This window comes from Leopardus geoffroyi, chromosome A2 (genome assembly GCF_018350155.1).
Source record: "Leopardus geoffroyi isolate Oge1 chromosome A2, O.geoffroyi_Oge1_pat1.0, whole genome shotgun sequence".
In the NCBI taxonomy this organism is placed as follows: Eukaryota; Metazoa; Chordata; class Mammalia; order Carnivora; family Felidae; genus Leopardus; species Leopardus geoffroyi.
Window position 1 is genome coordinate 169354238 of NC_059331.1, and position 22099 is coordinate 169376336.

At 53.5% G+C, this 22099-nt stretch overlaps 1 protein-coding gene across 6 annotated transcripts in view; it reads left to right on the top strand.

Moving 5' to 3' along the window:
* DYNC2I1 (dynein 2 intermediate chain 1) overlaps positions 1 to 22099 on the top strand; it is a 68060-nt gene that overhangs the window by 21300 nt on the left and 24661 nt on the right. For 4 of the 6 annotated variants that reach the window (XM_045496354.1, XM_045496358.1, XM_045496355.1 and 1 more), the window contains exons 7-15: positions 218 to 272; positions 3290 to 3352; positions 11128 to 11205; positions 11770 to 11986; positions 12822 to 12924; positions 15306 to 15435; positions 17802 to 17913; positions 18667 to 18752; positions 19984 to 20113. In XM_045496354.1, the coding sequence (XP_045352310.1) occupies positions 218 to 272; positions 3290 to 3352; positions 11128 to 11205; positions 11770 to 11986; positions 12822 to 12924; positions 15306 to 15435; positions 17802 to 17913; positions 18667 to 18752; positions 19984 to 20113 (974 nt within the window). The remainder of the gene's footprint in view (positions 1 to 217; positions 273 to 3289; positions 3353 to 11127; positions 11206 to 11769; positions 11987 to 12821; positions 12925 to 15305; positions 15436 to 17801; positions 17914 to 18666; positions 18753 to 19983; positions 20114 to 22099) is intronic. The other 2 variants (XM_045496356.1, XM_045496359.1) reach the window with 2 other exon arrangements.

Here is a 22099-nt window from a genome sequence, read left to right on the forward strand (position 1 = left end):
CTGAGGATATTTTCTTTCCAGGGTTGCTGCTAGAACAATGAAAATGTAGGAAGACCTTAGTATTCCTTGCTCTAATGAAGCAGGCTTTGGAAGTTTGCCAGTGTATAGCATTTCTTAGTCATATCAGATATTGCTAAGAGCCTTCATTGAAGTGTAAAATGTTTTAGGTTTCATGTCTTTGTTTAAAATTAATTTTGAATTTGGTCCTACTTTCTAGGTATGCAGAGAGTTTAGTAAGAAATAATGGAAAAGATAAAGACTCAAGAAAGAAGGTAAGACATTTATGTTTATTTTATTTTTAAGTTTATTTATTTTGAGAGCAAGAGAGTGTGAGCAGGGGAGGGGCGGAGAGAGAGAGAAGGAGAGAGAATCCCAAGCAGGTTCTGTGCTGTTAGCACGGAACCTGACATGGGGCTTGAACCCACAAACCGTGAGATGATGACCTGAGCTGAAATCAAGAGTCAGACGTTTAACCGACTGAGCCCCCCCAGGGGCCGTTATGTTGATTTTCTTAGGCGGCAAGATTAGCCATGAGTGTCTGTTTGTGATTCCCCTTGATAGCAGAGCCTGAGACAGGCCTTGCCAGCAGGGGAGTTTTTCCTGAGTGGGTGTTCCAGGAGGACATAGTAGACATATTTAGGTTAAAAGACTCAAATAGATGGAGAGTAGAAAACTGGGCAAGATAAAGCATCAGACGGCAAGTGTGTCATTGCTCCAGTGCCTGCCCTAGTGTCAGACAGAAGTGACTCGGAGACAGATGTCGAAGGACCTGCATGATGGTACAAGTAGCTCACAGGAAGATGCCACCATTATAAGTGCACGTGCACCTAACAAAAGAGCCTTAAGATACAGAACTAAAGGGAGAAATAGAGAAGCTCTATGGTAGCAGAGCCTTTGGCGCCCCTGGTCACTAGCGGATAGAGCAGCAGTGTTTCACGCAGCACATTAGGCCACTTACAGGAAGGGACAAGCTCCTGGAGACATAAATCACCGCGGCCGCCTCCGGAAGAGTCGGAAGTCAGGCGAGTGAGGGAATTGTGTCAGTATTCAAGTCTTCCCGCAGGGAAGCCTGCGCTCAGACCTCGCCTGCAAGCTCTGTCTGCAAGCTCTGTCCTACATTTGGCGTCAGCACCAGCACACCGCCCACGGCCCTGCCCTCCCGCCGCGGTCTCCGTGCTGGCGAGCGGTTCTCAGTCTTTGTGTTGCAGCCCCGCGTCATATTTCCCATCAGAGGAGTCTTCATGGAGATGATCGCTGCGAAGTGCCGGGCTCTGGGCTTTTAATTATCATCCAACCATTTTCTTAGTTTGTTGTTTTGTTAGTATAGGTAATGTGGCAAGCAGATTTGGGTTATTATTTATGAAGAACAATTTTTTCTGTCACTTTCTTTGGTAGTTGTCTGAAACCCGTGACACTGAGATAATCACCTTTAACATTTGTGCCAAATTTTTATGTGTCGCTTTATTCCATGTACATACACGAAACACATGTCCTTTTACATAAATTAGATCACACGGCATGTGTTGTTTTGATGTGGGTGTGTTTTATTCATTCAGTTTTGGGGGCTGGTTGGAGCACTCACCACCTAAGGAAAAAAAGTTAGCCTTACAGAGACTGCTTCCCCTGTATTCTTTTCTCTGTGTAATCTTTTACAGCCGTGTATGAATGTTTATATTTGGTAACTGGGGACACCTTTTTTCCTCCATGCACACACACCTCCACTCCCCTGCAACATCTTGTTTTTCCTAGTGCGTTGTGGAAACCGTTCAGTTCGAGGGGTGCAGACCTCCCTCATGCTTTTTGTGGGTAAATTCTTGAACTGGAGTTGTTGGATGATAATAATATAGATTTTTTTTTTTTAATTTTTTTTTTCAATGTTTATTTATTTTTGGGACAGAGAGAGACAGAACATGAACGGGGGAGGGGCAGAGAGAGAGGGAGACACAGAATCGGAAACAGGCTCCAGGCTCTGAGCCATCAGCCCAGAGCCCGACGCGGGGCTCGAACTCACGGACCGCGAGATCCTGACCTGGCTGAAGTCGGACGCTTAACCGACTGCGCCACCCAGGCGCCCCTAGATTTTTTTTGTTAATGTTTTCCTTCTATCTCCCACTTCTTTTCATGAGCTCTAGATTAGCACTGTTCATTAGAGTTATAACGTGAGCCACGTTTGTAGTTATAAATTTTGTAGTAGTCACATTAAAGAAGCAAAAAAAATTCATTTCAATAATATGTTATAATCAATATTTCTGAAATATCTTTTCAACATGTAATCAATATAAAAAATTATCAGTGAGATATTTTACATTCTTTTTTTTTTTTTTTTGCCAATGGAGCGAAATGTATGATTTTTTTTTTTTCCTGAAAGATTCTTGAAGGTATTTGACAGCTTGTTTTGGCTTATGAATTGGGTCATATGTTTTGTAGCATCGATGCTGAGTGTATCTTCGTTGAATTCTTCAGCATTATGGAAAGCCTACAATATGCCAGAGTAATTTTCTGGACACATGGAGAAGTCCTTATTCTCTTCATGGTCATACACCATGCCGTTTCCAGGCTTATGCACTGAATAGTTGTGGGTAGTGATGTCTAGGATCTGTGCCTTCCTGGTGCTGTGACCACTACAGGATTGGAAGTCAGTTTCCTCACCGGTGCAGGGTCACTGGCACTGGGAAGTAGGTCCGGTGGTGCCCCCTTATCCGTGGTTCAGATACCCACGGGGAACAACGGGCCGGATGTATCATCAGACGTCAGTAGTAGCCCAATGCTGTGTCACACGCCTGTTTACCCCCCTCCCTTCGCCTCGTCACGTGGGCATTTCACCATCTCACATCATCACAGGGAGGGGCAAATGCAGGACAGTAGGTATTTTGAGAGAGACACGAGAGTCACATAACTTTTATTACAGGATATCATTATAATTGTTCTGTTTTGTTATTAGTTATTGTTGCTAATCTTTTACTGTGCCTAATTTATAAATTAAACTTAAATTAAATCATAGGTGTTGTATGTATAGGAAAAAACGTGGCATGTGTACAGTTTGGGACCATCCACGGTTTTAGGCATCTATTGGGGGTCTTGGAATGCATCCCTGTGGCTGGGGGGGGGGGACCACAATTATTCCCATTTCTCAGAGGGGAAAACCGAGGCACAGGATTACTTGCCCTCAGTGACCTTGTTTGTGCACCTCGGGGCCAGAACCCAGGTCTTCAGCCACTGAGGGCGGTGCCTTCATGGGGGACCAGGTGTATCAGTGGTTGGCCTGACCGGCTCTGCTATCTTCCACCAGAGCTGCCGAGAGGGCTCCGCAGTGTGGAAGCAGGCTCTGAGGCCAGGAAGTGCAGAAATTGCGGTAAGGAGAGTATGTCTTTTATATTTTGCCAAAGACATGTTTTTACTCATCATACTTTGCTTTCATAGTGCCTTTTTATTAGGGTAATCATTATTCCTTTTATTTATTTATTTATTTAATATTTATCTTGAGAGAGAGACATAGCATGAGCGGAGGAGGGGCAGAGAGAGACGGGTGACACAGAATCTGAAGCAGGCTTCAGGCTCCAAGCTATCAGCACACAGCCCGACGCAGAGCTCCAGCCCACAAATCGTGAGATCGTGACCTGAGCTGATGTCGGACGTTTAACCGACTGAGCCACCCAGGCGCCCCATCATTATTCCTTTTAGACAGCAAAACATTGGTATGAAGGGAAGGAATAGATTTTAATGACATTTAATTTGCATCTGAGGGTCCTGGGTGGTGCCAAAGGCATCTTGTGTGTAGGGCTGGAAGGAGGTGACTGGTTCACTGGGCAGGAGCTTGGATGCCGCGGCCTTCCTCCGTCAGGGAGAGGAGAAGGTTTTGCAAAGAGCGTGGCAGGGAGGAGGTTCCAGCTAAGTGAACAGCCAGCCTTTTCGTCTTTGCTCTGTATTCAAATTCAAGAAGGTTGAGGAGGATTGAAGAAGCCAACTAAAAGATGAGATTCGTTATCGGTGAGACAGAATCAAGGTAACAGATAATTTTCAGAAATATGAGGCAAACCAGGGAGATCAAGGAAATGGCACTATCCTCTTATAAGAGGAGGTCATTGAGAACTGAGCAGTTCTTTCCAGAACTGACCAGTCAGGCATCAGGCACTGTACTGTCCTAGACTCTGGGCCTAAAGTTCCTTCTTGTCCAGCAAGAAAGCGGGACGCAGGATTAAAATGTGAGAGATGGCTGATGTCTGGGAGGAGACAAGAGCCCCGATTAAGGTCCTTGCTCCGTTTTTATTAGGATCAAAAGGCTTACAAACATGTTGATGGACGTGCACAAAGAGACAATAAATCTGGGAACATTAACTCATGGGCATGAGGAAAAGGGGGTTTTGAAGATATATGGTGTTAGAGGTTTGGGTCAATATAAACCAAAATCCTGGCCCAGGGCAGATGGATGTTAACAGCAGACTTGAGGCACCATGTCTGTTTATCTTACCAGCCTAGGGAACAAGACAGACAGAGCTTGCTACCTCAGGGTCAACAAGGCACCTTTCTTTTGCTAATCAGCTCCATTCTGGGCAGCTTCATCCTGCAGTGGCCTATAGCCCTATTTACCCGTTTACTTAATTTGGTCCTTCCTTCCTGTGAGAGCAGCTTTCTGCTATAGTACTAAATTGGGGGGTGAATCTGCCCTGCATACCTAATCTTATTTACTTCATATAGCTTTGTATTGGGGCCTTTGCCCTGCCCTCTCTATCCTGGGACCTCTGCCCTCTCTATCCTGGGGCTTTGGCCCTGCCCTCTCTATCCTGGGGCCTGGGCCCCATCCCCTCTACCCTGGGGCTTTGGCCCTGCCTTCCCTATCCTGGGGCCTGGCCCTGCCCCCTCTATTCTGGGGCTTTGGTCCGCCCTCTCGCTCCTGGGGCTTTGGCCCTGCCCTCTCTATCCTGGGGCCTTTGCCCTCCGCCCTCCCCCAGCCCCCCCCCCCCCCATCCTGGGACTCCTGTACCTATTTACCCAATCCTGTTTACCCAAACTTGGGTGTGAGCATTCTACGGCTTTGTAATTCTTTATGCCTTGTGAACCATCAGTGCAGGCTCAGGGAATTCCTAAGCTTATTCCCCACATTCTGCTTAATGCCACTGATGAAGGGGCAGTTGGGCTCTGCTGGTGATACTTTTGTTGTCATCGTCTCTGGCTGGGTTTGAGCTCTGCAGAGAAGTCACACATCGGCCCTGCCGACCCCTGGAGGAGAGGCTGGCCCACTCTGGGAGTGTGTTGTTTGCTGGGACTTGTGCAGAGCCCCTGTGGGTGTGGTGTCAGGGGTCCTCGGGAGCTGAACGGGATTGGGCAGTGTGATGCCCGAGATGTGCTTAAAACTTCTGCACACATTTTTGTTTCTCTTATCAGTTAACAGGTGTCTTATCTGTTGGTGCAATAAATGTAATGTGTCATTTGCTGTAATGTACAGTGACTTTATATGACCGTGTGCCCAAAGGACCTTTTTACGGAGTAGTTCTTCCTATAAAGTATCAGCATAAAGTAACTTCCCAACCCCCAGGCAGTGAGGTGTCCTTAATAATCCCGTCAGTCCTGTGCACTTTGAGAAAGTCAGACCAGATATTATCCACTTTGAGGAGCAGCTAGGATCTGCGTGGCGTGAAGTGTTGGTTTTCTGGCACTGTTTACTGCACGGCACTTTATTGGGTTCTAGACGGCGCCTGGCCACGTCACTGAATGCCTCCCGAACTCCATCTTCTCTTGGCTGGCCCTGCCGTCCTCCTCCTGGCTGGCCCTGCCGTCCTCCTCCGGGCTGGCCCTGCCGTCCTCCTCCGGGCTGGCCCTGCCGTCCTCCTCCGGGCTGGCCCTGCCGTCCTCCTCCGGGCTGGCCCTGCCGTCCTCCTCCTGGCTGTCCCTTCCGTCCTCCTCCTGGCTGGCCCTGCCGTCCTCCTCCTGGCTGGCCCTGCCGTCCTCCTCCGGGCTGGCCCTGCCGTCCTCCTCCTGGCTGGCCCTGCCGTCCTCCTCCGGGCTGGCCCTGCCGTCCTCCTCCTGGCTGTCCCTGCCGTCCTCCTCCTGGCTGGCCCTGCCGTCCTCCTCCGGGCTGGCCCTGCCGTCCTCCTCCGGGCTGGCCCTGCCGTCCTCCTCCTGGCTGGCCCTTCCATCCTCCTCCGGGCTGTCCCTTCCATCCTCCTCCGGGCTGGCCCTGCCGTCCTCCTCCTGGCTGTCCCTTCCATCCTCCTCCTGGCTGGCCCTGCCGTCCTCCTCCTGGCTGGCCCTTCCGTCCTCCTCCTGGCTGGCCCTGCCGTCCTCCTCCTGGCTGTCCCTTCCATCCTCCTCCTGGCTGTCCCTTCCATCCTCCTCCTGGCTGGCCCTGCCGTCCTCCTCCTGGCTGTCCCTGCCGTCCTCCTCCTGGCTGTCCCTGCCGTCCTCCTCCTGGCTGGCCTGCCGTCCTCCTCCGGGCTGGCCCTGCCGTCCTCCTCCGGGCTGGCCCTGCCGTCCTCCTCCTGGCTGTCCCTGCCGTCCTCCTCCTGGCTGGCCCTGCCGTCCTCCTCCTGGCTGGCCCTGCCGTCCTCCTCCTGGCTGGCCCTGCCATCCTCCTCCTGGCTGGCCCTGCCGTCCTCCTCCTGGCTGGCCCTGCCGTCCTCCTCCTGGCTGGCCCTGCCGTCCTCCTCCGGGCTGGCCCTGCCGTCCTCCTCCTGGCTGTCCCTTCCATCCTCCTCCTGGCTGGCCCTGCCGTCCTCCTCCTGGCTGGCCCTGCCGTCCTCCTCCTGGCTGGCCCTGCCGTCCTCCTCCTGGCTGGCCCTGCCGTCCTCCTCCTGGCTGTCCCTTCCGTCCTCCTCCTGGCTGTCCCTTCCATCCTCCTCCTGGCTGGCCCTGCCGTCCTCCTCCTGGCTGGCCCTTCCGTCCTCCTCCTGGCTGGCCCTGCCGTCCTCCTCCTGGCTGTCCCTTCCATCCTCCTCCTGGCTGTCCCTTCCATCCTCCTCCTGGCTGGCCCTGCCGTCCTCCTCCTGGCTGTCCCTGCCGTCCTCCTCCTGGCTGTCCCTGCCGTCCTCCTCCTGGCTGGCCTGCCGTCCTCCTCCGGGCTGGCCCTGCCGTCCTCCTCCGGGCTGGCCCTGCCGTCCTCCTCCTGGCTGTCCCTGCCGTCCTCCTCCTGGCTGGCCCTGCCGTCCTCCTCCTGGCTGGCCCTGCCGTCCTCCTCCTGGCTGGCCCTGCCATCCTCCTCCTGGCTGGCCCTGCCGTCCTCCTCCTGGCTGGCCCTGCCGTCCTCCTCCTGGCTGGCCCTGCCGTCCTCCTCCGGGCTGGCCCTGCCGTCCTCCTCCTGGCTGTCCCTTCCATCCTCCTCCTGGCTGGCCCTGCCGTCCTCCTCCTGGCTGGCCCTGCCGTCCTCCTCCTGGCTGGCCCTGCCGTCCTCCTCCTGGCTGGCCCTGCCGTCCTCCTCCTGGCTGTCCCTTCCGTCCTCCTCCTGGCTGGCCCTGCCGTCCTCCTCCTGGCTGGCCCTGCCGTCCTCCTCCTGGCTGTCCCTTCCGTCCTCCTCCTGGCTGTCCCTGCCGTCCTCCTCCTGGCTGGCCCTGCCGTCCTCCTCCTGGCTGGCCCTGCCGTCCTCCTCCTGGCTGGCCCTGCCGTCCTCCTCCTGGCTGGCCCTGCCGTCCTCCTCCGGGCTGGCCCTGCCGTCCTCCTCCTGGCTGGCCCTGCCGTCCTCCTCCTGGCTGGCCCTGCCGTCCTCCTCCTGGCTGTCCCTCCATCCTCCTCCGGGCTGGCCCTGCCGTCCTCCTCCTGGCTGTCCCTTCCGTCCTCCTCCTGGCTGTCCCTTCCATCCTCCTCCTGGCTGGCCCTGCCGTCCTCCTCCTGGCTGGCCCTGCCGTCCTCCTCCTGGCTGTCCCTTCCGTCCTCCTCCTGGCTGTCCCTGCCGTCCTCCTCCTGGCTGGCCCTGCCGTCCTCCTCCTGGCTGTCCCTGCCGTCCTCCTCCTGGCTGGCCCTGCCGTCCTCCTCCTGGCTGGCCCTGCCGTCCTCCTCCTGGCTGGCCCTGCCGTCCTCCTCCGGGCTGGCCCTGCCGTCCTCCTCCTGGCTGGCCCTGCCGTCCTCCTCCTGGCTGGCCCTGCCGTCCTCCTCCTGGCTGTCCCTCCATCCTCCTCCGGGCTGGCCCTGCCGTCCTCCTCCTGGCTGTCCCTTCCATCCTCCTCCTGGCTGTCCCTTCCATCCTCCTCCTGGCTGGCCCTGCCGTCCTCCTCCTGGCTGGCCCTGCCGTCCTCCTCCTGGCTGTCCCTTCCATCCTCCTCCTGGCTGGCCCTGCCGTCCTCCTCCTGGCTGGCCCTGCCGTCCTCCTCCTGGCTGTCCCTTCCGTCCTCCTCCTGGCTGGCCCTGCCGTCCTCCTCCTGGCTGGCCCTGCCGTCCTCCTCCTGGCTGTCCCTTCCGTCCTCCTCCTGGCTGTCCCTGCCGTCCTCCTCCTGGCTGGCCCTGCCGTCCTCCTCCTGGCTGGCCCTGCCGTCCTCCTCCTGGCTGGCCCTGCCGTCCTCCTCCGGGCTGGCCCTGCCGTCCTCCTCCTGGCTGGCCCTGCCGTCCTCCTCCTGGCTGGCCCTGCCGTCCTCCTCCTGGCTGTCCCTCCATCCTCCTCCGGGCTGGCCCTGCCGTCCTCCTCCTGGCTGTCCCTTCCATCCTCCTCCTGGCTGTCCCTTCCATCCTCCTCCTGGCTGGCCCTGCCGTCCTCCTCCTGGCTGGCCCTGCCGTCCTCCTCCTGGCTGGCCCTGCCGTCCTCCTCCTGGCTGGCCCTGCCGTCCTCCTCCTGGCTGGCCCTGCCGTCCTCCTCCTGGCTGGCCCTGCCGTCCTCCTCCTGGCTGGCCCTGCCGTCCTCCTCCTGGCTGGCCCTGCCGTCCTCCTCCGGGCTGGCCCTGCCGTCCTCCTCCTGGCTGTCCCTTCCGTCCTCCTCCTGGCTGGCCCTGCCGTCCTCCTCCTGGCTGGCCCTGCCGTCCTCCTCCTGGCTGTCCCTTCCGTCCTCCTCCTGGCTGGCCCTGCCGTCCTCCTCCTGGCTGTCCCTTCCGTCCTCCTCCGGGCTGGCCCTGCCGTCCTCCTCCTGGCTGGCCCTTCCGTCCTCCTCCTGGCTGGCCCTGCCGTCCTCCTCCTGGCTGTCCCTTCCGTCCTCCTCCTGGCTGTCCCTTCCGTCCTCCTCCTGGCTGTCCCTTCCGTCCTCCTCCTGGCTGGCCCTGCCGTCCTCCTCCTGGCTGTCCCTTCCGTCCTCCTCCTGGCTGGCCCTGCCGTCCTCCTCCTGGCTGTCCCTTCCATCCTCCTCCGGGCTGGCCCTGCCGTCCTCCTCCTGGCTGTCCCTTCCGTCCTCCTCCTGGCTGGCCCTGCCGTCCTCCTCCTGGCTGTCCCTTCCATCCTCCTCCGGGCTGGCCCTGCCGTCCTCCTCCTGGCTGGCCCTGCCGTCCTCCTCCTGGCTGTCCCTTCCGTCCTCCTCCTGGCTGGCCCTGCCGTCCTCCTCCTGGCTGGCCCTGCTGTCCTCCTCCTGGCTGTCCCTTCCATCCTCCTCCTGGCTGGCCCTGCCGTCCTCCTCCTGGCTGTCCCTGCCGTCCTCCTCCTGGCTGTCCCTGCCGTCCTCCTCCTGGCTGGCCCTGCCGTCCTCCTCCTGGCTGGCCCTGCCGTCCTCCTCCTGGCTGTCCCTTCCGTCCTCCTCCTGGCTGGCCCTGCCGTCCTCCTCCTGGCTGGCCCTGCCGTCCTCCTCCTGGCTGGCCCTGCCGTCCTCCTCCTGGCTGTCCCTTCCGTCCTCCTCCTGGCTGGCCCTGCCGTCCTCCTCCTGGCTGGCCCTGCCGTCCTCCTCCTGGCTGGCCCTGCCGTCCTCCTCCGGGCTGGCCCTGCCGTCCTCCTCCGGGCTGGCCCTGTCGTCCTCCTCACACTCAGCACATCCAAGCTATGCTTCCCACCCTCCCCACGGACTCCCTCCCCCACCTCTGTGCCTCTTCTGGTTGAGGTGCCGGCATCCGCCCAGTTTTCACCCGTGAAAACCTGGGGATCATTTCTTTCCCACCGTCGTCCTGCCCCTCTGCACCCAAGCCCAGAGGGTCCCCTTTATTGGCGCACTTGCCCCCCCTGGGATCAGAGCTGGAGCGCTTCTGGGGAACGTTTGGTGTGGGGGCGCCCTCCAGCAAGGGTGGGGCTACCTAGGTGTGGACGTGGGTGTGCTGTGGTGACATTTCTCTCTCAGAGGGTCTCTGCGCTTGAGTGAACGGGAGGGCGTGCGGCGGGGAGGGTTTGCTGGGCTGAGGATGAGGGTGGGGGAGGTGCCTTACCTGCGCCTGCGTGACACGGAGGTGCTGTGTTGCGGGTCGGTAGGATGTGGACAAGAGGAGCAATGGCTTCGGGGTGGGAAGGACGAGTTTTCTAAACACGTGTTTCATTTTTGCTCCCCTCTTATCCTGGAAACCCGGAATATGTTTCTCCTTGGTTTTCCTGGTAGCCTCTTACTGTCCTGAACATCCAGACCAGGGTGGCTTTAGGGTGATCTAAGCTCACCTCCTAAACCCCCAGAGCCCGACGGGGCACGCCTCCCACTGTAGGACTTGGAGAATCCCCCTGGTGAGCCCCAGGCCTGGAGGGCAAAGCCACGAGGCAGGAGCGCTCTGGTTCTGCGGGGCCAGTGTTGGCACAGCCTGTCTGCCCTCCGTGAAGAGAACAGGGACGCCCTGAGAACACATCTCGTCAGAATTGTACGGTTTCTCAGAAAGGACGAGTTCATTAACTTTTGTCTCTTTATGGTCATACTGGTTAGCGAGGTATTTCTTAAAGAATTTGCAGTTAGGTTGTGTTAGTTTTATAAATGCATTTTAAAATTGGGGCACCTGGGTGGCTCAGTCGGTTCAGCGTCCGACTTCGGCTCAGGTCACGATCTCGCGGTTCGTGGGTTCGAGCCCCGTGTTGGGCTCTGTGCTGACGGCTCGGAGCCTGGAGCCTGCTTCGAATTCTGTGTCTCCTTCTCTCTCTGCCTCTCCACCATTCATGCTCTGTCTACCCTTTCTCTCAAAAATAAGTAAACGTTAAAAAAAATTTAGATACATTTTAAAGTTAACATTAAATGAATTTTAGAAAACATATTTTCCCAATCTATTTGCAAAATTCAAATTTGCTATTGAATTTTTTTGTTATGTGTTTGGTTTTTGCCTCCAGGAAATTGAAAAGGAAGACACTGATATAGAAAATGCTGGAACTGATGAATATACACCTTGTTTGGAAGATGATTTTGAAGTTTGTATAACAGTTAACATTTTTCTCAGCTTAAAAATAATTTGTTCTTAAAATTTGCTTAAGTACAGTAACTTAATGGCTTCATTTCTCTCGCTGCTACTTTTACTCCACCTGTGTTTCATTTAGGCTTGTTACCAATAACAGGTGCTGGCGCCTGTCAGTGCCACCAGGTGATGGGGTGGAGTGATTTTACAGTTTAACCCATTAAGTGCCCTGCATCCAAACGTGTGTGTATGTTTGAACGAACGTACGTGTGAGTGGAGTGTGTATATTGACTTACACACACTCTCACATTCTCAGCACAAGAACGTTTGCGTGCTTCTGTTGTTAAGAGCTGTCCGTGTATGTAAAGCTATACAGCGCGGTTCATTTTTAGAGAATAAGGCAGCAGTCCGTACAGATTGATAGCTCAGGGGTGTTGAAATCAGTGAACTATAAAACCCTGTCTTAGCCATGATGAGACTTTTGTCTGTTTTAAGTTCTAATTTGTATGTTTTGTTTCATATGAGTGTTGTTTAAGGTCGGTTTGTCTTCAAGGTTCCAGGGTGTCATTATCGTTTGTAGGACTACGAAGATGACTTTGAGGTTTGTGATGGAGATGACGATGTCTCAAATGAACTGGAACCAAAAGAGAAAATCGAAGAGCTTCCTCTGGCTAGAAAAAAGGAGATACAAGAAATTCAGGAAGCCATTAACGCAGAGAACGAAAGGATTGGCGAGTTGTCCTGCAAACTGTCTCAGAAGCGAGGTCTGACGGAGGGTGAGAGGGAGGCAGAGACAGGTGCGCATCCGTCTCCGGGGACAGTGGGTGCCCGAGCCTGCGCGGTCCTTGTGGGTGGAATTCTTCTAATCTTAGGTGGCAGATGTGTGAGTGTCCCGTGCTCCCACGACGATGCCAGGCGACTGTAACGTGTGATAGGGGCCGTCTTCGGGGAAAACAGCTGCACGCGGCCTCTGGTCAGCGCCTGCAGCCTGCGGGTGGCTGTGAGCACGTGTCAGCCTGTGGGGGCTCAGGCAGGAACCGCCAGTCCTGGGCGCGGCCCTGCTCCCCTTTCCCCGTCTGCAGCACGTGCGCTTGTTTTCTGAGGCCACTGTCTTTGACCTTCCGCAAGGAAAGCGTGTCAGCAGGAGGCTCAGGGTGGGGGCAGCAGAGCCCAGGGCCAGCTCGGGGAGACGGGTTCAGGAATGTGGCCCTCCGAACCGGTCTCGAACACTCCTAAGTGAGCCCTTCTTTCTCGGATTTCCTGTGCAAAATCAGAAACGTGTGCAGCTCAAAAATTCGTGGTATCTCCACATGATAAATATTTTAAAAGTAGGAGTAAATATTTTAAAGTCACTGAAAGAGAATAAGTAATAATTAGTAATTAATACAACTAGTTATGATTAGCAGTTAATATGATCTAGTCGTCCGAGCGAAAGTTAGGCAGAGTGCTTCTTATGCTGCTGTTTTGCATCCTGCTGCAGAGGTAGCAAAACTGAGATGGCAAGTGCAGACGTATAGAATGTTCTCCCAGGTTTGTAGAGAAACCAGTGTCTCTGAAGCCGGGGAAGCTGTCCTGTGTGAAACAAGTACTTCAGGTGTGCAAAATGGCTTTTTTTGTTGTTTTTTTGTTTAGATGCAAACAGTTCCCCTTCCAGAGCCCCTGTTTGTGGAATTTTCATGGATTTTGCGACAGCCTCACGCCGACAGAAGAGTCGGACTCAGGCCCTTAAGCAAAAGTAGGTGTGTTGGGAATTTGTGAAGCGTATTAATGGAATTTTAATGTACTTCAACATAAAGAAAAATAGAGGCCTTCTTTCTTACTTTCACTACAGACTTTAGGTACATTTGTAGATTTCCGCTCGTCCACGTTCAGACACCATGTTGCTAGTTAAGTGTGTGCCCCTCTGTTTACTCGTGCGGCACCTGGGGGCTTTGCCCTAGGTTGGCCGCCACAGGGTCACAGTCGCGCATGCTCTGAACGCGGCGGACCCTTCTGCCTGTCCGGGGGCCGCTCCCACTCGAGGGCCGTCGCCTAGTGCGTCAGCTCCTCGGATGAGGGAGCTGAGGAAGCTGGGACGGTTAAGGGTACGAAGGGTTGGTGACACGTACTGAGTGTGACTTTCCTTCCGTGCCTCAGGCACTGTGCTCCCCGTGTGGTAACTGCTTGGCTCCGCCCCTGCAGCCCCATTTTGCAGATGAGGAAAGTGAGGCTCCAGGTTGACATCTGGTGAGTGGTGGAGCTGAGTTTTGAACTCAGGACCACAAGACGTCACAGTCCAAGCTTATAATTACCGTACATTTATGAATCTGTACAATCAGAAATTTATGAAAGTCAGAGGAGGTAGGCTCAAGTCAAGTCTATCATATTAAACTCAAATATGATTTAGGAGTAAATGTAAAAATGAAATATGTTTTTAAAAACTGTTTAAAATCCATCATACTATCTAGCTCAGTACATAAGCCTTAGTAGGTGCTCAGTAAACTTTCCTGAATGAACAAATAAATCATGAATAATAAGTTTTCACATCATTTTTGTTGTCCTCATATTTTGGAACTCCTATTGAGGTAAGTAAAACCAGTTTTTGCCACTATGGCTGGGGTTTGTTTTTCCTTTAATCTCATTCAAGTCTTGGATGCTCCATCTGGTTTAAAATAATTTTTATAAGTTCAGAAACAATCAGAACCACACAGTGTTCTTATGTTTAGGCATCTATATAAAGGTTGTATATACGTGTGTGTGTGTGTATATGTGTGTGTGTGTGTGTGTGTGTGTGTATAAAGGTATATATATGTTTAGGCATCTATATAAAGGTTGTATATACGTGTGTGTGTGTGTATGTGTGTGTGTGTGTGTGTGTGTGTGTATAAAGTTATATATATGTTTAGGCATCTATATAAAGGTTGTATATACGTGTGTGTGTGTGTATATGTGTGTGTGTGTATGTGTGTGTATAAAGGTATATATATGTTTAGGCATCTATATAAAGGTTGTATATACGTGTGTGTGTGTGTATATGTGTGTGTGTGTGTGTGTGTGTGTGTGTGTATATAAAGGTATATATATGTTTAGGCATCGATATAAAGGTAAGATAAAACTATATCTTACAAAGCAAGAAGATGAATATTTCCAAGTTCTGTATAGTGATTGTCACAGGCTCTAGAGTTAGGGGTGTGTCAGGGAGGGGCCCTAAGTGGGTACAGGTTGCCCCTAGTTTTCGTGGTCCTGACATTAGGCAGCATGTCCTGGGACGTTACCATATCGTGATACCTCATGTGTACACATATCACATGCATTTTTTAAGCTCAGAAATTACACTAAATATGGGGGACTGGAGGCAATAATTTGGGAAGATGGTGACAGTGGTCAGAGAATAAGGTTATGCAAAGGTGGCAGTTACTGGCAAAGCCCAAAATGGGTGCACAAGGAAGAAAGGAGCAGATCTCCTTTGCAAGGTGCCCAGGTGGTGGAGGACCATTCACCACCTGCAGACTGAGCAGCACCTGTGTGGAAATCACAGAAAGGAAAGAAAGGAAACTCTGCCCAGGCCGAGCTCGTGTTCCACTGGGGTGAGCAGTGAAGACAGGGACTGGTCCTGGGCATGCCACGTTAGGGCGGCTGGAAGGAGGAGGCCAGAGGGAACCATGTGCCAGCAGTGTCTTGGCAGCCTCACCGGGCAGGAGGGGCGACGGGCCGGGTCATGTGATGCATGGCCACGTCCTGTCTGGTCATCTCGGAAGAGTGGCCTAAAGGACAGCACACACCTGGCCAGCTGTGCTCTGGCCACAGCCCAGGTGACATCACAGAATGTAACCCTTCTGGTTGAGACATCAATTCATGGAGTAAAGTAATTGCTCCGTGAAATTTCTAGAGTGCACATATTGTAACTTTATTTTGTGTTCACTCAGGTGCACTGAATTAGAAGAGTCAAAATTTGGTTCGTTCTGTTTTTGCATTGCTGATGCACATGACCATGTTATTTTTAACAACTATTAAATACCTCAGACTCACACCCACACAAAAACTACCTGCATCTGATCATAAGGTTCCTTGCACTCTCTCTGTCCTTCCCTTTGCATACTATTCAATTTAACTTTTGTCTCGTTTCCAATTTTGAAGGGCACGCAGTACAAAACTGCTTCGGCTCATTGACTTGGATTTTTCACTCACTTTCTCTCTCTTGGACCTACCACCAGTAAATGAGTATGACATGTATATCAGAAACTTCGGGAGAAAAAACACCAAGCAGGTTAGTGTAAGACGTATTCGCGGGGTGACGGAATGCAGGTGGCGCACACTAAGGTGTACTTGAGCCGCCCCGTGTCTCGTCTTTGAACGCTGGAGCTTGGGGGCGGTGTGTGGAGGGGGTGGACTCGAGGAAGAAGGGACCCCTTTGTCACGTGGCTCTCACCAACCCGGAGCCCGTGCAGGCGTTCCCAGGGCTCCAGAGCAGGGGTGTGTGGCCCACGTGGGACGGGGCACGCTCCCAGACTCGCAGATGGTTTATTTAAAGTCCAGCAGAACGTTACGTCTGTCGCGTTCCACCCGCCCTCCCACGCAGGTCTCCGGGTGCCAGGCCTCCGTCCCTGTCGGCCTTCCTCTCATTTACCTGTGGGTGCTTCATCGCCCGCGTCTGTTCTCTAGGGGACTCCTTCCCTCAGGACTTACGCTGTACCTCTCTCTTATTCCGGAGCTCTCTACCCACACCGCACAACTAGTTACAGAGCCGTCCGACCTCCCAGCAAGGTTGTAAAGTGTCTGAAGTCAGGAATCACCTCTTAGGTTTTTGTTCTGTCCCCGATGGCGTCAGCAGTGAGCAGTGCTTGTGTTAGGTTCCTTCTGTCCCCGATGGCGTCAGCAGTGAGCGGTGCTAGTGTTAGGTTCCTTCTGTCCCCAGTGGTGTCAGCAGTGAGCGGTGCTTGTGTTAGGTTATCATTTTGTCCCCGATGGCATCAGCAGTGAGCGGTGCTTGTGTTAGGTTCCTTCTGTCCCCGATGGCGTCAGCAGTGAGCAGGTGCCTGTGTTAGGTTATCATTCTGTCTCCGATGGCGTCAGCAGCGAGTGGGTGCTTGTGTTAGGTTATCATTCTGTCCCTGATGGCGTCAGCAGTGAGTGGTGCTTGTGTTAGGTTATCCTTCTGTCCCCGATGGCATCAGCAGTGAGTGGGTGCCTGTGTTAGGTTATCCTTCTGTCCCCGATGGCGTCAGCAGCCAGCGGGTCTGGGGTGTTGTCGCCATCTGTCACAGGGTGGTGGGAAGAAGGTCACGGGGTGAAGCTCGGAAAGCTGGCCTCACAGACCCTTAGGCCTGCAGTGGAGTATTTAGCTTCTTTGCTCATCGTCCTTGTCTCACAGCTATTAGGAACAAAATGATCTTTGCCGAAGCACGTACCTGTTGGAAACCCGAGTTGTGTTTGGTTTTGTAGAGCCAGTAGGTTCTAAGAGGATAGGATGTTGGTGTGCTAGGTGGCAGTACTTTCTTTTTGTTTTTTTTAAGTTTACTTATTTCTTTTGAGAGAGAACATGCATGCGTGAGCAGGGGAGGGGCAGAGAGAGAGAGGGAGGGAGAGAGAGAGAGAGAGAGAGAGAGAGAGACAGAATCCCAAGCAGGCTCCATGCTGTTGGCACAGAGCCCAGTTCGGGGCTCGATTGCAGGAACCCTGAGATCATGACCTGACCTGAAATCAGGAGTCTGAGACTCAACCACCGGAAGAGCCCCCCAGGTACCCCCGGGGGGCACTGTTTCCAAACCAAAGCTAAATTGTTTTGCCCTGGATAAGGGAGTGTCTGTGTTGTGTGGACAGAGGTCCAAGCCCTTGGATTCCCGCTGGAAGACTTAAGTGGGGGGGACCTGCGCTCGAATAAAGACTAAGGACGGTGGGAGGGAAGCAGCCATCACGGAGCAGTTTCTTGAAAGGAAAGTTCACTCTCCAGGTGGGAGAGCCATCAGCTTCCCCGCTGGAACCGGGCTGGAACCGCCCGGGTTGCTTTGGGTTTGGATGTTACTGGTCTCTCCAGGCTGGGAGGAGCTGGGAGGGGCTGGGGCTGCTGCGGGGCGGTCTCTGAGGGTCGTGCTTCCGACCCTTGGGGGAACTCCTTCCCCAGACTGGGAGGGGGGTCATCTGACCCTCCGAGGTTTGTGGGAAACTCGGGGCAGCCTTTCTCTGTCTGGGGAAGGCCTGTGCCCTCAGTGTGCATGCATCATGTCGAGTCTAGGGGTTCCCGGGGTGGGGTGGAGGAGGGCCGCGGGCTCTGGGTCTGTCAGCCCCAAGGCCTCGGAAGCCACGAGGTCAGGACCTTGAGCTCCAGGGTTTTAATGTGCAGCTTTCGCGTCATCACTGTTCTTGCCTCCAGCTGGTGCTCACCCTTCCCTCCTAGGACTGGGGACTCTGCGTCCCTTCCAGCACCCTTCGCTGGTCTCCCTGACAGTCTGGGGTGACTTTCTAAAACATTTGAGACCCAAGTGGTCTTTGCAAGATGGTTATTTATGTCTCGATACTTTTGGGAAAAGCAAGAAGACTCATTATTAACTTTACCATTTTTAATTTTTTTCCAGTAATGAGAAATTGCTCTGAAGTTGAGGTGTGGTGCTAATTCCAGCGTATCTTTTTGTTAAGGCATATGTTCAGTACAATGAAGATAATGTTGACAGAGACACCCAGACCGAAGAGGTAGAGACCAAGGGAGTGTGGAGCCAGCACCCGGGAGAGGGCACGGCCGTGTCAGGGGGTGAGCAAGCCTTTGCTCTTGACCGTTGAAAGGGCCGTGTCCTTACATTAATGTTGGTATTGTGTTCATGACCTTTCTTGTCCTTTCTTCTTAGACCTTTCTCTTGGGTTGGGTGGCTAGTGTGTGACAAGGGCAACACCCAGTTTTCTCTACAAGCTTTAGGGAACCACTACCCTTAGTGCGGAGCTGGAGGCCCAGTCTGGGTCTTGACCGGGGTTTATAACACTTTTATTCCTCAATATCGGGAGAGTCCACATTCCAAACAAGCACTTGTAAATGGGCTTTGGGGCCCTTTCTGCTCTTAAGTTGGGGCCAGCCTGTCCTCATGTATTAGGTGCAGTCTGCAGGCGCGTCGCCTGGTACAGAGGGAAGGCCCAAAGGATACACGCCGTCCTGCTTGGTAACAGTTGCTTTCCCAGGACGTGACCCTGCGGCTGGGGCCCCAGCCGCCGCTTTCCTCGGCTGAGCTGTGTGGAGAGAAAAGAGGGGACCCGAACATGAGACTTATGTAATGATTGCATTGATGCCTTTATTCTCCTTGCTGCATTTCAGTAGGGTCCTGCGTACAGACTATCTGTAAAACAAGATGCAGTTGTGTTTGAAAAAACCGCGGTCGATCTAGAGAACGCAATGTAAAATTCTTCGACTTTTCCCTCCGGGGCTCTTAGCTTTCGTTTCTAACAACTCTTTGAACCCTAAGGCGTGTGAAACATGATGGTAGTCGGTTGGTTCAGCACAGCCTGGTCTCTTTAGGGAGTGGCAGTGGAGATCCCTGTGACACCGGTGCCCCGAAGGTCAACACGCCCAGGCTGTCCCGCTTCCTTCGGGCCGCTTGCCAGGTACGCGCTGCCCTGTGTCCATCGCACCCTGGCCCCCGCGGGCACGTGCCCCACACGTGCATGTCAGCTGCTTACATTTTAAAATAAATACAGACTAAAAAACAGATAGTAATATTAATTTGTCAAACGAATAATATTAAATGGTCAAGGCATACACTAGGGTGTTTGAAATTAGTAAATTCATAACTTTTCAACTGATTTTGGAAATTTACAAAATATACACAAAGATGAAGGGAAGGGTCTGTTGAAGCCCATGTCCGTTGTTAGTTGTCACCTCATGGCTGGTGGTCTCATGGGAGCCCCTCCTCACCCCGCCCACCCCCAGCCGTTTCTACGCAGGCCACAGTCCCCACACAGGGGACTCGCTTCAGGACGAGGCTCTTACAATAGCAGTACTCCTCAGAAGCATCAGGAAGGAAGTCACTCCTATTTCCTTAGTTGTCTCCTGTGTCTGTGTCAGCAGCGAGTGTGGGTTTGGAGTAAGCCTGTGTCCATCTTCCATCTGGACGTATGGTAGTCACTCCCTCCCCGTGCCGTGTTACGGAGAGTCTTTGCTGTGGGAGATCGATCATCCTCCCCACGTGATTTTAAATTTTAGGGTGAGTTCACGGGGAGCTACGAGGAGAGCCGTTGTGAGCAGGGTGAAGCGGGGGGCTTGGGCTGGAGCAGGGGTGAGTGAGGACAGAGCGGGCCGGGTCAGGGGCCAGGGCCGGCCTGGCCCTCCCAGCTCTCCTTCCTCCCCGCTGGTCCCGTCAGGTCTCCTGACTCTGCCATGTCTCCCTTTCCCGTCATCACCCTACATGTGACCTGTTAGAGCTGTTCCGCTGACTTCCTGCTCAGTGTGTCCTCACGGGGCCCTGGGAGGTCAGTGTGCTGTGTGTACGACATTCTTTACACCCCTTTCTTAGACAAGACAACAGAGGTGGCCAGCCTTTTTCCTCCTGTTATTTTTAGCACGGTGTTTACTGTAAACAGTGACATCTAACGTTAAATAATAACGGCTGTCCTGTGGAGTTCACATTGATGGAACTTTACCTGTTAGTTTCTGTCATGGCTCAGAAAGGGCAACCTAGTTTGAAGTTTCATTCTGTTCGTCTCCGTGACGTCTTGGAGTTAAACAGTTGTTTTCAGAGACGGAGGCACAACGTTATGATTTGTGTGTTTTGTTTTTTTCTCGTGAGAGTGAATACGTTCGAAATGTTCACGAGACACCGTTCACTGTCTCTGAAAGGTGATTGCGGTTTTGCTGGAAGAGGACCGTATGGCAGCGGAGCCCAGCTGGAGCCCCGCAGCACAGGACAGCGCCCTGCGTATCAGTGACAGCGCCTCCCAGCTGAATACCAGCCTGCCGTTCCTCCAGAGTAAGGGGCTGACCTCCGCGCGCTTTTAAGCCCAATCCCCGGCGTTTCTGCTGGAATAACCGTCTTTACTGTGGCATCCTGTGTTAGCGTCATGGGGATTAGATTCGGCATCTGCGAACTCTGACGGGCGAGGTCGGTTTTCGTGTAAATGTGCGTTAGAGTCACATGGACACCCGCTGGAGGCGATGACGGGGCGGGGGCGTGGTGCCATAGTTAAAAGTGGAAGCTGAGGTTCTGTGTGTTTGTTCGAAATCGTATTTCTTTTTCAGTCCCGTTCCTGGGCTTCTCTTGGTTTCTTGGAGTGGGGGGGGGCCCTGGGGAGCTGCACGAGGGGGTGTTCAGTGAGCGCCCTCCGCTGGCCCCGGGGCACCACGTGCTGAGCAGAGGACGCCCGGCCGCCATGCACGTGGGACCGTCTCAGTGACTTCAAACAAGCTGCATTTGCACGGCCACATTTCTGTTTCTTAAGCTGGTCACCTCTTTGCTTTGGTTCCGGCTGGTGAGGCGGTGGCCCCACCCTGGTCCTGGTCTTTGTGAGGAGGGAGAGGAAGGCTATTCGTTTGGTTTATTAAATAGTTTGTTTATCGTGCCATACTTACACAGAAATCGTGTGCCTCGTAGAAAGAATAAAAATGTATTCAGAGTTCTAGCTGACAGCAAGTGAAACTCCACGTTTTACTGGGGGAGCCCAGCGGCCGGCCTCACCGGGTGCTCCCAGGCCTGGGGGAAGCCTGGGTGCCACTTGATCTAGATGTTTCTTCTGTCTTGCCTGCTGTTTAGACATTTCGATTCACGTTTGTTCCTTTGCATTTAACATTAACAAAAGTGGAATTATTAGTTAAGAAAACAACAACTCATGTTCTTTAGAGTTTTTTGTTTTTAAAAGGTAAGAGTTAACTTTACTGGAAGAATAGTGAATCGCTGCATCTACAGTGTTGAAAACATGCATGTTCACACTCCCACACCCCTCCGCATCCCAGTAAATGGGAGTGAAAGATGTACTTTTTCTGGGAGCTGGTGAGTGACAGCAGCTTCACAAAAACAGAGGGAGCTTGATAACCCGGTTATATACATGCATCTAGAACCCTTTGTGAGAGACCATGAGGCACGTTTGTTCTCACAGGACAGGGCCCCTTGGTGTGGTGGGTGCGAGTTGGCCGTGTGAACAGTGGCGGTTTTTCTTGTTTGTTTTGTGTTCCAGTGGCATGGATTTTGAGACACCAGAAGGAAAATGGGACTAGGTGACAGATGTCTGACAGAGTGAGGAGTTGTCTCACCTGTGAACCTGGGACTTGGTCACATTATGCCCCAGTCTGTTCCCCTCACGGATCCGGGCAGTGCTGTCCTCACTGTTCACACACCCACCACAGAATGATGTGGCCAACACTGGCCTGCACTTTCTTTCATCTAAGTGGACGGAAGTCCTGCCCTCCAGGGGCGGGGGGCGGGGGGGCAGGTCACACAGACAAAAGCTGGAGAAAAAGTGAATGTGACTCGTCACAGGGGGAGGGAAAACACAGCTGGGAGGAGAGGGAGTGTCCGGGCCGGCTGGTGTGGAATGGCCTTGCTGTGTGAAAGCCACACGCGCCAAGAGTCTCAGCAAGGCATGAAAGGGACCCACTGAGGTGACCTGACTCTAGGTCACCTCCGGGTGACGTGGTTCTCTGGGAGTAGCTAGTAGATAAAGCGTGGCCTGCACCGAACGTTAGTAAAACCTTGAGGCCCACTTGAGCCTTTTTCAGGAAGAGCTGTGGCCACTTGTTAAAACCCAGATTTCAGGCGCAGCAGCTTTGAGAGGATTATGTTTGTTTCTTCATTAAGGGGGAATTTATTTGAATATTTCTAAAAAAAGTGTTTATTTTGAGAGAGGGAGAGAGAGTCTAGTGCAGGAGCAGCAGAGGGCCAGAGAGAGAGAGAGAGAGAGAGAGAGAGAGGGAGTGAGAGAATCCCAAGCAGGCCTCACGCTCAGTGTGGAGCCGGATGTGG